The 17,446-nt window shown below is 48.7% G+C and overlaps 1 protein-coding gene and 1 long non-coding RNA gene across 4 annotated transcripts in view; one reads left to right on the forward strand and one right to left on the reverse strand.

The window, feature by feature from the left end:
• The window catches only part of LOC308460687, a 197,869-nt gene that overhangs the window by 71,039 nt on the left and 109,384 nt on the right, over nt 1-17,446 (forward strand). The window lies entirely within an intron of this gene.
• The window catches only part of LOC308460467 (transmembrane protease serine 11A-like), a 66,176-nt gene that overhangs the window by 11,382 nt on the left and 37,348 nt on the right, over nt 1-17,446 (reverse strand). For all 3 annotated transcript variants that reach the window (XM_080976914.1, XM_080976913.1, XM_080976912.1), the window contains 2 exons: nt 15,402-15,565; nt 11,296-11,334 (listed from right to left, as the gene is read on the reverse strand). In XM_080976914.1, the coding sequence (XP_080833040.1) occupies nt 11,296-11,334; nt 15,402-15,565 (203 nt within the window). The remainder of the gene's footprint in view (nt 1-11,295; nt 11,335-15,401; nt 15,566-17,446) is intronic.

Raw genomic sequence — 17,446 nt, forward strand, 5'->3', positions numbered from 1 at the left:
GATTCTGTCTTCTGCGGCATTAGCTATCCTGCCCAGTTTGGTGCTGTTAGGTTGTGGGTGAACATATCAGACGACACAGCGATTCTCCAAATAGCTCTTGTTTATTCACAGGCCAGAACAGAACTGAACTGAAGGGTTCAGCCAGCCTGCTTATATAGAGCTCCACTACAACGCAACAGTAACCACTTTCTGTAACTATCCCATCACTGAACGTCACTTTCAATCCCTTATTTGCATATGTGGACCTGAGTGAAAACTATCTACAGTATCCCCCTGCTGGCCCAGGGTGAGAACTTCAGCACATAACAGGTGCCATCTGCAAATTTGATGAGCATCCCCTCAAGACCTCCATCCAAGTCATTTATGAGGATATTGAACAACAACAGGCCCTCGAAAAATCCCCGCAACACCTCCTTTTTCCAGGATGATGAGGAACCATTAATGAGCACTCTTTGGGTTTGGTCAGCCAACTAGCTACAAATCAATCTAAGTTACCTTGTCCAGCACACATTTTATCAGCTTCTCCACAGGAATATCACGGGCGACTTTGTCAAAACCCTTACCAAAATCAAGATACATTGCGTCCACAGGATTCCCCTGTTCCACCAAAAAAGGAACTGAGATTCATCTGGCATGTCTTGCTTTTGAGAAATCCATGCTGGGTCTTAGTAATCACGGTATCCTTTTCTAAGTGTTCATAGACCAACTGTTTAATAACCTGGTCTAGGATCTTTCCTGGTATCAATGCCAAGCTTTCTGGTTGGTAGTTACCCGAATCTTCTTTTTCCTCCTTTTTGAAGATGAGGACAACATTTGCTCACCTCCAGTCTGCCGAGACCTTACTTGTTCTCTGCAAATTCTAAATGATTATAGATAGAGGCTCTGAGATTACACCCCAAGTTCATTTAATATCTGAATTCATTTAAAATAGCTAGCTGTTCCCTTACCACCTCTTTTCCTGTCTCAGGCTGCAGCTCCCTCTTTGTATCATCCTACGTCTTGAGAGTCCCATGGACTGCAAGAAGATCCAACCTCTCCATTCTGAAGGAAATCAGCCCTGAGTGCTCACTGGAAGGACAGATTCTGAAGCTGAGGCTCCAATACTTTGGCCACCTCATGAGAAGAGAAGACTCCCTGGAAAAGACCCTGATGTTGGGAAAGATGGAGGGCCCAAGGAGAAGGGGACGACAGAGGACGAGATGGTTGGACAGTGTTCTCGAAGCTACCAGCATGAGTTTGACCAAACTGCGGGAGGCAGTGGAAGACAGGAGGGCCTGGCATGCTCTGGTCCATGGGGTCACAAAGAGTTGGACACGACTAAACGACCAAACAACAACAACACCTTTCTTTAACCCAAAAATCCTTCCGACAGCTTCAAGGAGCCATTTTCCTGGAGACGATGATACTCCGTGGTGATGAGGGACACCCTTGGGGAGGAAATTTGTCCCCCTTTGTACTATGAAATGTCAAGGTGACAAAGTTGTTCAGAAGAGGATGTGGGAGTTCCCAAATACTTTCTGGCGGCTAAGCCCCAGGCACACAGCATTTGCAAGCGACAAGGCTTAGCATTGTGATACTTTCCCCCCCTCCTTTCTGTAATCTGCCTCTTACAACACACAAGAAAGGAATAATGGACTCCTGAAAACCTGCATGGCGAGTCAGTCCTCACCCACAGCTTGAAGGGGCTTTTTTGCTTTCTTTCTCTAAACAGGACACTTCAAACAAAAGAGTGTGGGAGCCAGCATAAATCACAGAAAAGAGTTGGCAGCAGTCCTTTGCGTGTGTATTACAGGCATTTAGATTCTAGCAGGCAGGCAGACATTTGCAAAATTCCATATGAACAGTTTATAGCCATGCACAAAACTGGTGGGCAACCATTTATCAGGTTTGTGGGCATGCTGTGATTCTGTGGAAGCAGCAAACAGAGCACAGGTGCATATGAAGGATACACAACTTCCTTGTCTATAAATCTCATAAAAGAAGCAAGTATTTCGCTCTAATGATTGTAAATATATGCTTGAAAATATCTGGTCAACGAGCTGTGATCTCAGAAGCTAACAGGATGACTGATTGCCAGTAGCTGGGTTTCAGGACCAATAATGCTGGCATTCAAACTTACATGTCTGTTCCAAATTTGCCAACGTTGTATAACCAAGTTGTGATGGGACGATGAGCTGCTTGTGTGTAAAATCCAAGTCCCTCAGAGTTTGGTCAAGTTTGCAAACCTCTGTCTGTAACGGAGCCCCTTAAACATGGCTCCGTCAGTCGCTGGCAGATTCCGACAGTGGTTGCTTTCGGAATCGCTTCCAACATAAAAGCTCCTTAACGGAAACACGTCTTCTGGACTCTCTGCGTGACAGTTTCCGGCGAGGAGTGGGTGTCCCTACAGGAGGTCCTGAAACCTCCCCACTGTTTTCGCTGGAAGTGTCTCTGAGCCATCCCTCCAGCTCCCTTTCCCTCAGCTCAGCTCCTCTCCCCCTACTGGTTCCCTCTTCAGCTGCTGAGTCTCTCCCAACCTGTGTGAGCCCTTTCACTTCCCTTCCTTCCGATGGCAGTTCCCTGACATCCACCTCCCCTCCAGGGCCCCCTTCATCCCCTCTCGCCCCCTCCTCTACGGGCGGTGAGGAGGCAAAACCCCGGAATGAACTTCCTTCATCTTCCGATGTCCCGAACACTTCTCTCCACCTGTTGCGGTTCCTGGTCTCGAAGTACTCCTCCTCCTCAGAGTCCATCTCCCCTTCCCCTTCCGATTCCGAGAATCCTTCCAACTCCTCCTCCTCATCGGTGGTCCCAAAGTATTCCCGCCGGAACCTCTCCACAGGCTGAGGTTTCCTTGGGAACCTTTGATGGAACGTTTCTATCAATACCTCGTCATTGATATCTTCTGCCATTACCCAAGTGTTTTCTGACTCCGGTTCTCCTTCCCACGCTACCAAATACTCCACCTGATCCCCCTTCCACCTGGCGTCGAGGATTTCTGCCACATGGCTGCTGCATTCCCTTTCTTCTATGACCGGTCCCCGAGTGGCCATCCCTTCTCGTCCCCCCTCATACGGTGACAGTAACGACCTGTGAAATACTGGGTGCAGTTTCATGTGGTTGGGTAACCGGAGCCTGAAAGCCACTGGGTTGACCTGTTGAATGACCTCAAAGGGACCCAATCTCCTGGGTCTTAATTTCTTACAACCTCCTTTGAACGGCAACCCTTGGGTTGACAGCCACACCCTATCTCCCACCCTTATGGTTTCACCTTCCCTTCGGTTCTTGTCTGCCTGCCTCTTGTATTCTTCCTTCGCCCTTTCTAAGTTGAGTTGGAGCTGACGATGGATTGCTTCCATTTCTTCTACAAAATGCTCGGCTGCCGGGACGCCCCATCTCTCCCCTTCTCCCCCTGGGAAAGCCCTGGGATGACACCCATAATTAGCCAAGAAGGGGCTCATCCCTGTGGACACATTCTCGGCATTGTTGTAGGCAAATTCCGCCAGCGCCAACTTTTCTACCCAGTCATTCTCTCTGTCATTGACATAACACCTCAGGTATTGCTGGAGGACACCGTTTGCTCTTTCCGCCTGCCCGTTGGTTTCAGGGTGCCGGGCAGTCGAAAAGTTGACCTCCACCTGCAGTAAGCTCATGAGCTTCCTCCAGAACCTGGAAGTAAATTGTTTTCCTCGGTCTGAGACCACCCTCAATGGCACCCCGTGCAACCTAAAAATGTGTTCTACAAATAACTTCGCTGTCTCTTCCGCCGTGACTGCATGCGAGCAGGCTACAAAGTGGCACATCTTTGTTAGTAGGTCTACCACCACCATGATGGCTGTTTTCCCCTTGGACTTCGGCAGATCAGTCATAAAATCTATCGACACTGCCTCCCAAGGTCGTTCTGGGGTTGGTAAGGGTTCTAATAGCCCCGCCGGTGCCCGCCTCTCCCCTTTGGCTCGCTGGCATTGCTCACACCCTCTTACATACTCCCGTACATCTTCCCTCACCTTAGGCCACCAAAATTCCCTGGTGACCAACCACATGGTTTTGTGTTGTCCAAAATGCCCCGCCGTGGGGCTGTCGTGCAACTGCTTGAGTACCCTCCCCCTTAAGTCTCCTTCAGGGATATACAGTGCCCCTTTGTAATACAAAGCTCCATTTCTTTCCTCGAAACCCCCTGGTTCCTCTCCCTCACCCCTAAGACCTCTGAGCTTATTCTGGGCGTATTCATCATTCTCTGTTTCCTCTACCAGTTCTCTTTGTCCCACCAATGCGGCCCCACACACCCAGCGGTCCTCTGGGATGACATGTCTCTCTTCGGGTGCTCCCTCCCCCTCCAAATATTCAGGTTTGCGTGAGAGAGCGTCCGCCCTAATGTTCTCTGGGCCTGGCACGTAACAAATCTCAAAGTTAAATTTGGAGAACTCCTGGGCCCATCTCACTTGCCGTTGGTTGAGCACTCGTGCCGTCCTCCAATACTCTAGGTTCTTGTGGTCAGTGCACACTTGCACCTTATGTTGTGCGCCAATTAGCAGGTGCCTCCATCTCCGGAACGCCTCATGAATGGCTAGTAGTTCTCGGTCATACACCGTGTAGTTCCTCTCGGATTTGTTCAGCTTTCGCGAAAAAAAGGCACACGGTCTCCACTCTGACTCCTCCTTCCCTGGCTGCAGAAGCACCGCCCCAATAGCTCTGTCTGATGCGTCAGTTTCCACTCTCATCGGTTTTTGTAAATCCACATGCAGGAGTTGTTGTTCCGAGGCGAAGGCCCTTTTTAGTTCCTCAAATGCTCGCTCCGCCTCCTCAGTCCAAACGAACTTCTTCTTACTGCTGAGACAGTCCGTAATGGGCGCCGTCAGGTGGGCAAAGTTTCGGATGAACTTACGATAGAAGTTCCCAAATCCTAGGAACCTCTGCACATCCTTCCTTGTTTTGGGTGTTTTCCATTCCAGCACCGCCTGGACCTTGCCGGGATCCATGGCCAATCCCTTGTCTGACAGGCGATACCCCAGGAATTCCACCTCCTTGGTATGAAACTGACACTTCTCCAGTTTCACCCACAGCTGGTTGGCTTGCAGCCTGCTCAACACTTCTCTGACGTCTCTCACATGCTGCTCCTCATTCTCAGAATACACCAACACGTCGTCTAAGAAGGCCACACAATTCTTGTAAAGCAAAGGCCCCAGGACGTGGTTCATAAACGATTGAAAGCATGCGGAGCCTGCTTGTAGGCCGAAGGGCATAACTAAATATTCAAATGCCCCTAAAGGGGTGAACATGGTGGTTTTCCATTCATCCCCCTTCCTTATTCGTATCAGGTTGTACGCCCCCCTTAGGTCCAGCTTTGTGAAAATCTTTCCCTTCCGCACCCTTGTCAAAATGTCGTCAATCCTGGGCATAGGGAAAGCCACTGGTTCTGACACTGCATTTAAGGCCCTGAAGTCACACACCAGCCTCGGCTTGTTCGTGTTTTTTTTATCCACAAAAAACACTGGGCTGCCCCCCACCGCCCTGGACTCTCTGATGAACCCTCTCTTCAGGTTCTTGTCAATGAACTCTCTTAGCTCCTGCATCTCTCTGTCTGACATGGCGTACAGCTTGCCTACAGGGAGCTGTGCCCCAGGGAGTAAATTGATTTGGCAGTCAAAGGGTCTATGCGGAGGTAGTTGGTCAGCTTCCCTTTCGCTGAAGACGTCGCGGAGATCTGCGTATTGTCGTGGTACCTTCACGTTCTCCGTTACTTCAGTCCCTGCTAGGGTGGCTTGGGCCCCTGCCAAACCCTTTCCCTCTTTGCAGTGTTCTAAGCAATGTGCTGAACCAAAAGAAACCACTCTCTGATGCCAGCCCACCAGCGGATCATGTAACGCTAGCCAGCTCATCCCCAATATAATGGGAGCTCCTCCCAAGGTGGCCACATTAAACGCTATCAGTTCGGTGTGCCTTGCCACCTTCATTATCATTGGGACGGTCTGCAAGCTGACTTCTCCTCCCAACAGCTCCCTGCCATCGATCGTGGTCACCTGCAGGGGGTTGCTTAAAGGGATCGTCTGTATCTGGTGTTCAGCTGCAAACTCTTTGCTCATGAAATTGCAGGAGCTGCCTGAGTCCAACAGCGCCTTTATCTTTAGAGGGTGTCCGTTTGGCAGCTCTAGCGCCACTTCTATCACTAGGGCGGGTTTAGGAGGTTCTGGCGTGGGCACTTTCACTGCTCTTTGGCCTGGCTGCTGTGCCCCGACGGTGGCAGCCAGGCGTTGGCTTTTACTTGCTCCGGTATTTCTTCCTCTCTTCCCTCCACAGCTCCTACCATCCCTTGCCATTCCTTCCTCTGGGGGCAGACTCTGGCAAAGTGACCTGGCTGTTGGCAGAGATAGCATTTCCGGGCGCCTTTTCCCTCCTTCTTTCCCCCCTCACTGGGCTTTGAAACTGCGCGCGCGCGCGCTGTTCCGATTTCCATCGGCTCTGCCGGTGGGAAAGTTGGCTCTGGAATGTCTGGAATGCGGAACTCCTTCCAACGTTCCCCCTTCCCTTCCCGCCTCTCCAATGCTCTCGCCTCCTGGCGCGCTCCTATGGTCAGCGCTGATTTGGTCAGCTGGTCCATAGACTCCGCCCTGGGCGCCCGGGAAAGTTCGTCTTTCACAGCCGAAGAAAGCCCTTCTTCAAAGAGCATTTGAATGGGTTCCGCCGATAGATCCCACCCCAATTTATGGATCAACATGGTGAACTCAGTCCAGTACTCACGGACAGATCGGCTCCCCTGTTTGCAAGCCATTAACTGTCTGCGCACCACTCCCTGTTCAATATCGCTGGAAAACATCAGATCCATGGCGCGAAAGAACTTCATCGTGTCCTTTAGGACGTCACTATTCGCTGCCATCAGGGGTCTAACCCAGTCTCTCGCCCCCTTTTCAAGATGCCCAATCACGAAAGCCACTCGTGATTCCTCGTCAGGGAATTCATCAAACTGCAGATTGAGGGCATATTGCATCTCTGTCCGAAAGCCATGATAGTCTTTGGGCTCCCCCCCAAACTTCTGCACCAATCCTGGTACCTTTCTGGCGAGCTGGGTGTCTTTCCCCTTTTTGTCTGCATCCTGAGCCCTCCTCTCCTCAAGCCTCGCCGTCTGCAGCGCTAGCTGGACCTCCAACACCCGGTACCTTTCTTCCAGGCTTGGACCCGCTCCAGCTCCTGCTTCTCCGGTTCCGGCTGGGTTGCTCATGATGCCTTCTCCTGCACAAGCTGCTCACGGAGACTGTCGGAATGCTGTGATGGGACGATGAGCTGCTTGTGTGTAAAATCCTAGTCCCTCAGAGTTTGGTCAAGTTTGCAAACCTCTGTCTGTAACGGAGCCCCTTAAACATGGCTCCGTCAGTCGCTGGCAGATTCCGACAGTGGTTGCTTTCGGAATCGCTTCCAACATAAAAGCTCCTTAACGGAAACACGTCTTCTGGACTCTCTGCGTGACAGTTTCCGGCGAGGAGTGGGTGTCCCTACAGGAGGTCCTGAAACCTCCCCACTGTTTTCGCTGGAAGTGTCTCTGAGCCATCCCTCCAGCTCCCTTTCCCTCAGCTCAGCTCCTCTCCCCCTACTGGTTCCCTCTTCAGCTGCTGAGTCTCTCCCAACCTGTGTGAGCCCTTTCACTTCCCTTCCTTCCGATGGCAGTTCCCTGACACAAGTCTCCAAGTTATTTGGGAGAACTCTGAATGCAGCTCATATTTCCTAGCATATATCACCAATGGTTGAATGACAACTCTCTTGTACGTCGAAGCATGCAAATCCGTATTGTACTCGAGTCGCCAGGAATATATCATACTGGTTACACCCGCTGCCAAAAAGATCATAATCTTCTTTCACTGCAATTAAGGCTAATGATAAGAATATGCCCTGTTGCCATTCTTATCCTAATTCCTAAACTAGTGTCTGGAGGCGTTTCTGGGGTGCAGTAGGGTGAACAATCTGAGGCTGAATCCAGGCAAGACAGAGGTCCTTCGAGAAAGAAGATCACTTGCTCTGGAAGGTTGTTTTCAATGGGATTACACTCTCCCAATGGATCAAATACATAGTTTGGGAATCTGCCTCGTCAGCCTAGGTGGCAGTGGCGATGGCAGGATTACATTTTATCCCTTTAGGCTGGTATGCCAACAGTGGCACTGTCTAGAAGGGTCAGGCCTAGTTGCAGTTGTACATGTTCTGGTTAAGTCCACAATGGGTTACTGCAATGCACTTTGCATGAGGCTGCACTTAAAGATGGCTCAGAAAATTCAGAATTTGGCCTACCATATCCTCAGGGCCGTCTTAAGCATATCTGGCGCCGTGGTGCAAAGATACCTCCAGCGCCCCACCCCGTTTCCCAGAGTTGTTGACCTTTTCCCAAGCCTCTGCGGCAATCGCTCTCCTCCCACGAAGGCTTGGGAAGGAAGCTGCACACCCGCCAGCCATATGGTTAACAGGGCACAGCTGGCGGGTGTGCAGGAAAACGGGAGGCCGCCGGCAAAGCCGCGCAGCTCCCCCACTCGCTGGTGCACCCCTGAGAGGCCGGCGCCCTGGTGCAACGTGCCAGTAAGCCCAATGGAAAAGACGGCTCTGCATATCCTGTTGAAAATCAGGCAGTCCAACTGCTTTTGCTGGCTTTCCCTTGAAAGGGCTTTATTTATTGTGCTCATTTGTTGCTGTAGGTCTTGGTTATGTTTATACTTTGGTTCTGGGATGGATGTCTGTCTTATCATTGCTGGTTTATTAATTTTCTGAGTGGTAGATATTGTTGTTTTTATGGAATATACCGTATTTTTCACTCTATAGGACGCACCCGACCATAGGACGCACCTTGTTTTAGAGGGGGAGAAAAAGGGGGAAAAATTCTCCCCCCTCTGCTCAGCGCCCCTTCAGCGAAGCGGCAGGAGAAATGAAGCCCTTCCATTTCTCCTCCCGCTTCGCTGAAGGGGCGCCGCACAGCTTTCCCTCTCTGCTGAAGCCAGGAGAGTCTTGCTCTCCTGGCTTCAGCAAAAGGAACCCGAAGCCTTTGGAGCACAGCACGAGGTCCCGTAGCACTCCAAAGGCTTCAGGCGGCTATCCCTGAAGCCTGGATAGTGAGAAGGTTCGGTGTGCAGCAACCCCTCTCGCTCTCCAGGCTTCAGTGAAAGCAATGCGTAGCCTCCGGAGCACGGAGGGAGCGCTCCCTCTGCGCTTTGAAGGCTTCGCATTGCTATCGCTGAAGCCAAGGAGCCTGCATTCGCTCCACAGGATGCACACACATTTTCCCTTAATTTTTGGAGGGGGAAAAGTGCGTCCTATAGAGCGAAAAATATGGTGCCTTAAGAGAGCTTGGACTCATAAAGGTGGGGCAGAAATGTCTTAAATAGAAAACACTTTAACAATTAACGAAAGTGTTGAATAGCAGAACAAGAGGTAGCAGTAACTAAAAATGGCATGCCCTGAAATCAGCTTACATTTGAGTCTTGGCCAAGAGGGAGGACTCATTATTATTCTGGCCTCTGTGCTATAGTTTTAGTGCCAGAAAGTGTAAAGGTAAAATTTGGGAGAATATTCTGTTTGCTAATGCTGCTATGGCAGGTCCATGGGAATCTCTTCTGTCTTTGTTTATCCCATATATGTTAAGCAAACTTGTAAAATAGTATCTATACATCCTTAGATTAGACCGAGAAAACTGGAAAACCAGGTCAGTAAAGATAGCAACTGAGTAGCAATCCAGAACCTAGAAATGTGGTCAGAGTTGTTGCTAGCGGTTGTTGCAAGCTTGGCTTACATGAACAGCTTTAAACGTATTTTGGATAAAAGGGGTGTGCAAGTTGGATTGGTGTTTTATGGTATTGCTGCTTTATATGATATTATATTTCTGATGCATTCATGTACCATGTGTTTGTGAGCCACCCAGAGCTACACTGTCAAAGTGCTCACAGTGCCATCTTCCCTGGTTCCAAGGGGTTCAGGAGAAAGGCTGAGGTTCATCATGGTTGTCCCTGAATACCTGCTTGGGCAGTTTAAAATCACTTCTGTTACAATGTCTGGTTGTACTTTCTAAACCAATTCTATGTGTGGATGTCAGGGAACTGGAGGCAGAGAAGGGGGAGAGAATGGGGACTTACAGAGATCAGCCTCCGTTAATTAGCAGCTGTTCTTCCTCGGACGAGTAAGGTGACGAAGGGCTGTCAGGAGGCAATGAATCTGAGAGGGGGGAGCCACTTCCGGGGCCCAGCCACTCTCGTAACAGAGGAAGGAAGGGGGTTGGGCTCAGGAAATGGATATGCTGGGGAAAACGGAAAGCCTCTTCAGTCGAGGCAACTGACTCACCATGATGGAGACGGACTTTTTGAGCTCTTGTAAATAGCTTGAACGGGACGCGGGTGGCGCTGTGGGTAAAACCTCAGCGCCTAGGACTTGCCGATCGCATGGTCGGCGGTTCGAATCCCCTCGGCGGGGTGAGCTCCCGTCGTTCGGTCCCAGCTCCTGCCCACCTAGCAGTTCGAAAGCACCCTTAAGTGCAAGTAGATAAATAGGTACCGCTTTATAGCGGGAAGGTAACCTGCGTTTCCGTGTGCTGCTCTGGTGCCAGTTCGCCAGAGCAGCTTCATCACACTGGCCACATGACCCAGAAGTGTCTGTGGACAGCGCTGGCTCCCGGCCTCTAGAGTGAGATGAGCACACAACCCTAGAGTCTGTCAAGACTGGCCCGTAAGGGCAGGGGTACCTTTACCTAAATAGCTTGAAGAAACCAATAAATCTTTGTAAATATGGCTGGATTCCCGGACTCTTATCTCTACTAGCACCCACCAATCATTCCTGACAGTGGACCACTGGCAGTGTCTTTTCTGCTGGCCCTTGATCCCCCTTTTTGTAGAAGAGGGTTCCTAGTTCATGCTAGCTGCCTAAATTAAAACACTTCTTTTCAAGTTGACTTGCCTATCTAATTTTTTACTTTTTGACAGCTGCTGTGGGATTCACTTTATTCACATTTTACAGGGACTAGAGAACACTAAAGACTTTTTGCAGAGCTAAAATGCCATGGATACCCATTTAAAACTCAGCATACTTTGTAGTATCTTGACCGACAAATATCTTAGTGGTGCATGGCTCTCAGTAATCTCCATTCTCCAGCCTATGCACCCAATACAGCTTCAGAGCTGCCGAAGGAATCGTTAAAGAGAGAGTCTTTAAAATGGTCTCCCATCTGCTGTTCGGACTGCAAATACATGGCGGTCGACAAAGAGCCGCCCAGAATGCAAGAAGATTCAAGCGCAGTGCCAAAGCAATGATATTTCTAGCAACCCCCTTTTGGAACACCACCCAGTTTTTAGTACTTACAGTTGCTGATAAGATGTTCACCATTGGCTTTATTAATCTCTGGAAAATAAGGCAAAAGAGGCAGTCATGTTAGCACTGTCACTTGGAGCTCTTTCCATGGATGGGAATGGACTTTCAAGACTTTGCTTGCAAAACTGAGCTTTTAGTTAAGAACTGGATCATAGCAATGGCTTATCTAGTTCAGCATCTCTCTCTCTCCCTCTCTCTTTCTCTCTTTATTGATTTAAACTTTGTATTAAATGTATTTGCACATGCTCTTTTCTTATAATTTCTAACTAAAAAAAAGTAAACCAAAGTAAAAAATCCAATAAACTAAATTATATGAAAACAGACTTCCTGTGATTTCCTGATGTAAGTTACATTTACGACATCGAATGTACCGTATTTTTTGCTCTATAAGACTCACTTTTTCCCTCCTAAAAAGTAAGGGGAAATGTGGGTGCGTCTCATGGAGCAAATGCAGGCTGTGCAGCTATCCCAGAAGCCAGAACAGCAAGAGGGATCACTGCTTTTGCCATATCAAGACTAGGTGAGTCTTGTGGTCTGGTGCGTCTTATAGAGCGAAAAATACGGTACTTATACGTCTTACCTTATTCTTACTATAGTTTCTAGTACTTACTTATAACATATCATACCGTTTTTCATTGCTTAGCAGTATTTAACTTACACAAGGGTCATTCAAACACTGCCACAGATGTTATGTCGTTATATTTTTGTAGGCATTTCTTGCACATATCCCATTTTTGCATAAATGATTGTTTTGTATTTCCCCTTAATCTGTCTGTCAGTTGAGCCAATTCTGCCATTCCCTTACTGTTGGTACTTCCCCCCCTTTCCAGTTCAATGCAATTAATAACCGGGCAGCGGCTGTTGCATATGAAAACATTTCTCTTATAGTTTTTGGGATATCACTGCCTAAAATTCCAAGTAGAAATGTTTATGGCTTTTTTGCAAATGTTAATTTAAAGATGTTTTTCATCTAGTCCAGGATCTCAACCAAATACCTTGGGAAACCCACAACCAGGACATGACAAAAATAGCCCTCTTCCCCCTCTTGCTCCCCAAGAACAGGTATTCATAGACATTCTGACTGTGACAGTGGAAGTAAAATAGCCATCAAGACTAGTAGCAACTGATAGCCTCCATAAACTGATCTAATGCACCTTGTAAATTTGTCCAAGTTAGTGACCATTTTGTGGGGACAAATGCCATAGTTTAATGATGCAGGATTGTGAAGAAGCCTCTCATTTTATCTGCCCTGAGTCCCACTGTTCAGCGTCCTGGGATGACCCTGGGTTCTGGTATAAGGATAGAGGGAGAAAAATACTCTTCCTATCCACTTTTCCCACTGGTTGCCCAGATGGCTTCTCAGGGACATAGAGCCTTGCAGATCCCAGACCTGTTGCAACGTGAAACTCCTTGCAAACGTTAGGGAACTTCCTCAGGCAAAATATTTGAGGTTATTTCAGCAGGAGCCAAAAGAGGTTGCAGAAGACTGGTCTCATCTTCGGGGGCCAGAGCAGTAATAGTTTTGTACATCCCTCATCCTCGCGTATATAATGCAACATCCACAAGTAGCTTGCGCCATTCATGGTGCGGAACTGTCACCTGCCAATCATGACTGCCTTTTCATTTGTAAGGATAAAGCTATAATCTATTATCGTGTTATTCATTCCCAGTGCAGCAATTTGCATAGTGCAACTCGTGCATTTTTTAAAAGATGGGCGATGTTTGTCATTGCACATATTTAAATCCAAATCATTTATTAATCAAAGACTCTTATGAAAAGACTATGTTATGGATATTAATAAGTCAACCAGAGTTAATTACCAAATGAATTAGCTAATTATTTGTTACAGGATGACTGGTTGCCGTGCAACTCTTACCTTTCCTCTGCTCTTCCCAGGCACAGTCTTTTTATTTTTTTTGCTCCAGAGCTTTCCCCGCAAAAACCCGAACTGCCATTTGCTGTGCTACAGCTTTAAAGAGCAGTTTTTGTGTGGGGAAAGCTCTGGGGCAGGAAAAAGCGTACTCAGACAGGTGGGCCTGTGCCTCATAAGCGTGGGGCAAAAGTTACGTGTGGATAAACCCTGAGTCTTCCTTTCAAAATATGATTAAGATGTAGCCCAATAAGCACACACATGAGGACCACCTCACTAATCACCACACCACTGCTTTTCCATAGTTGGGAGGAATTACATAAGTGTTGAGCCCTGTTGGACTATTTGAAAGACAGGCAGATCTGACCCTCCTGCAGAAGCCCCATGGAAATGGGTGGAAGCAGAGGGCCTTCTTGGTAGCCGCACCCGCCCTGTGGAACACCCTCCTATCAGATGTCAAGGAAATAAACAACTATCTGACTTTTAGAAGACATCTGAAGGTAGCCCTGTACAGGGGAGTTTTTAATATTTGATGTTTCACTGTGTGTAATGCATTTTTATTTGTTGGAAGCCACCCAGAGTGGCTGGGGCAACCCAATCAGATGGGTGGCAAATAAATAATATGTTGTTGTTGTTGTTGTTGTTACTACTATTACTACTGTGGAAGAGCATGGCCATATTCTTGAACAGCTGCAGAGAATTTTGTGGTGGAACCACATGCCCTGTTGGTTAGATCTATCTGTCTCCCACACTGTGTCAGGAAGAAACAGATGATTATACGTCCCATTAAACTTTATTGCCAAAATGCCTAGAAGGTCCATAAGCTCATTTGGTTAGAAGTATTAACTGCTGCTTGCGTTTCTCCAGGATTGCTTTTCTAAGCAGGTCCTTGAAGGCATAGTGCAACCTCGTCCGTACTTCTGTCACTAGAGCTGGCTCTGAGACCATCTCAACGTCAATAATGGTGTTGCCCTCTATTACGGACCTGATGAGGTTGTGCCAGAAGCACCTTTTCAGCTCCATATTACTCATTTGGGGCATGAGTTAGCCGGACAACCCACTTTTTGATTGGCGGCATTATGCAAGGATCACAGAGGTCCTATAAAGTACCTACATAATCTAATCTATAGGGACGTGGGTGGCACTTTGGGTTAAACCACAGAGCCTAGGACTTGCCGATCAGAAGGTCGGCGGTTCAAATCCCCGTGACGGGGTGAGCTCCCGTTGCTGGGTCCCATCTCCTGCCAACCTAGCAGTTCGAAAGCACATCAAAGTGCAAGTAGATAAATAGGTACTGCTGTGGCGGGAAGGTAAATGGCGTTTCCATGCGCTGCTCTGGTTCGCCAGAAGCGGCTTAGTCATGCTGGCCACATGACCTGGAAGCTGTACGCCGGCTCCCTCGGCCAATAAAGCAAGATGAGCACCGCAACCCTAGAGTCGGCCACAACTGGACCTAATGGTCAGGGGTCCCTTTACTTTTACCTTTAATCTAATCTATCAGCTCTGTCTCTCAGTCAAAAATAGATATAATATGACCAAAATGCCCCGGTATGTAAACCCCTCATCCTGTAAGGTAAAGGTAAAGGGACCCCTGACCATTAGGTCCAGTCGTGACCGACTCTGGGATTGCAGCGCTCATCTCGCTTTATTGGCTGAGGGAGCCGGTGTACAGCTTCCGGGTCATGTGGCCAGAATGACTAAGCTGCTTCTGGCGAACCGGAGCAGCACACGGAAACGCTGTTTACCTTCCCACTGGAGTGGTACCTATTTATCTACTTGCACTTTGACGTGCTTTTGAACTGCTAGGTTGGCAGGAGCAGGGACCAAGCAATGGGAGCTCACCCCGTCGCGGGGATTCTAACTGCCAACCGATCAGCAAGTCCTAGGTTCTGTGGTTTAACCCACAGCGCCACACGTGTCCCCCTCATCCTGTATGATTGCGTAATTCCTGAGCACAGCCAGCTGGGGCAGCTGATGAAATGCAAGGCATGAGCTGGAAGACAAGGGTAAACTTGGCAGGCTGGAAATTGTGGCCGGGGCAGAGCTTAGCAGATGGCTCCATAGCAAAATCAATGGGGGCAGTTTGTCCACGAGAAGCAAGGAAGGGGAGCAGGTAATAAATTTATGAGGCAACACCATATGCTTCAGGGCACAAAGCAGAGAAAGGAAAATGTGGTGGGAGGAATCCAGTCAAGATTTTAAAAGGTAATAATGTCTGACACTTGCCTCTGAGCTTGTAAGATGAAAGGTCAATTCTCAAGGGCCATGTTGGCAACCTCAGCCTCCTCAGCAAAAGATCGTTCACACTCATCCAGAGGGCCTCTTTCCTATCCGAGGCAATGAACCTAAACACCAGCACCACGTCTGCAAGCACGCCATTGTTGTCTTCACTGCAAAGAAAAACAAAGCCTCAGACAGCTGATCCCACAAGCCGGGGTATCGTCTACTAGAACTTTCTGCATAGGCGAGGCTGGCCCAGGACATCTGGGCAACTGAGGTGGAAGAAAATGAAAGAGCATCTCCACCTCCTACTAACTGATATGGTACACAGTTCGCTGGGATGCAATGGAGGCTGTCACCCATTTGGACTGATAAGGCAGAAGGAAGGTGGAGCCCAGAGCCAGTAATTCGAGTTTTGGTCTCGTCCTTCTCCTTCCTGGGTTCCACAAAGGCAACATGTAGGGAATGAGGAGGAGGAGGCTGTATCGGCAGTGCTTACTACCTCCATCAGCCTGGTTGTAAGTAAGGAGGTATAGGCTTGCTGAGGGCAAGCTAAGCTGGCTGGGGGAGTGCCCACTTGGCCCTAAAGGACTAGCCTCCACTGCCCAGATGTTCTCCACTCTTGCATAACTCAAGAATGAACGGGGGCTGTGTAAGAAATATTGCTGAGCAATAGCTCTCAAGCACAGTGGTGTAGCATGGGTTGCCAGAGTCCGGGGCTGTGTAGAGGGTAGTGGGAGAGAAACGGATTCAACTGCCTAACAGCATCCATGTCACCCAGCAGATCACAGCCACAGAGATAAGAAAGGAAGAGTTCCAGTATCTGGAGAGGCCACTTCCTGGTTCGCATGGAGAAGCCGTTTTCAACGGAGACCAGCAACGGAAGCATGCAGGGACAACTGGGTTTTGAAATTTTGCACCCCCTGCTGTTGGTTAAACCACAGAGCCAAGGACTTGCCGATCAGAAGGTCGGCGGTTCGAATCCCCGCAACGGGGTGAGCTCCCATTGCTCGGTCCCGGCTCCTGCCAACCTAGCAGTTCGAAAGCACGTCAAAGTGCAAGTAGATAAATAGGTATTGCTAGAGTGGGAAGGTAAACGGTGTTTCCATGCACTGCTCTGGTTCGCCAGAAGTGGCTTAGTCATGCTGGCCACATGACCCGGAAGCTGTACGCTGGCTCCCTCAGCCAGTAAAGTGAGATGAGCGCCGCAACCCCAGAGTCAGCCACAACTGGACCTAATGGTCAGGGGTCGCTTTACCTTTACCTTTAACAATTTTGTGCCCAGGGCAACCACCCCATGCCCCCTGCCACTACACCACTGCTCAAACAAGACGTTTTGGGGTGCCCTCCAAAACTTGAGGGTGAGACTCTCTGAAAAGTTCCTGGGGTCTTACTTTTGGAAGGTGCAGCACCTGTTTTTAGCTCCTCTGGGAGCAAAGCCTCTTTCCCTGGTTGCCAAAATGAGCTGCTTTCTGAGAGGAGCTTTGAAAAAGTTAAAAAGAGTTGGGGAGAGAGAAGGGCAATTCAACCACTGGGTGTAAGCCCCACCAAACAATTTTAGCTCCCCGAAAAAGGACTAGAATGGACCTCCCTTGTGACTAGGACAGCAACCTGTTCTGAGGGGGTGGGATTTTCAATCAGTCTACCACCCCAAAACTGTGTCCTTGCAAGCTTCCATTCATTTTAACAGGACTTGTGCATGATGTATTCCTCAGATCATATCTGTCTCTCTCCCACTTGCTGTCCTTAGTGACACCTTGAACCTGAGAGACAGCCACCTCATCCATCCTATTAGTCATAGATTACATGATGCAGATGTAAAAGCCTGGCTCTGTGGAGCCCTGGTGGAACTGTTTGTGGCGTCTGCCTCTAGACTCCACCATTTCTCACCTTGGATATTGTCATTTTCATTCCCTCAGGTGCACTGTACACACACGCAAGCAAGAAGATGGAAATTTATTCCCATTTCTTGCAAGTCATCTGTTCCCAGCACAGCGAGTCAGGCACGGTTATCTTTATAAACATCTAAAAAGTTATAGAGCTACGGAATG

Source organism: Podarcis pityusensis (assembly GCF_964106645.2).
Source record: "Podarcis pityusensis genome assembly, chromosome: 13".
NCBI lineage: Eukaryota > Metazoa > Chordata > Lepidosauria > Squamata > Lacertidae > Podarcis > Podarcis pityusensis.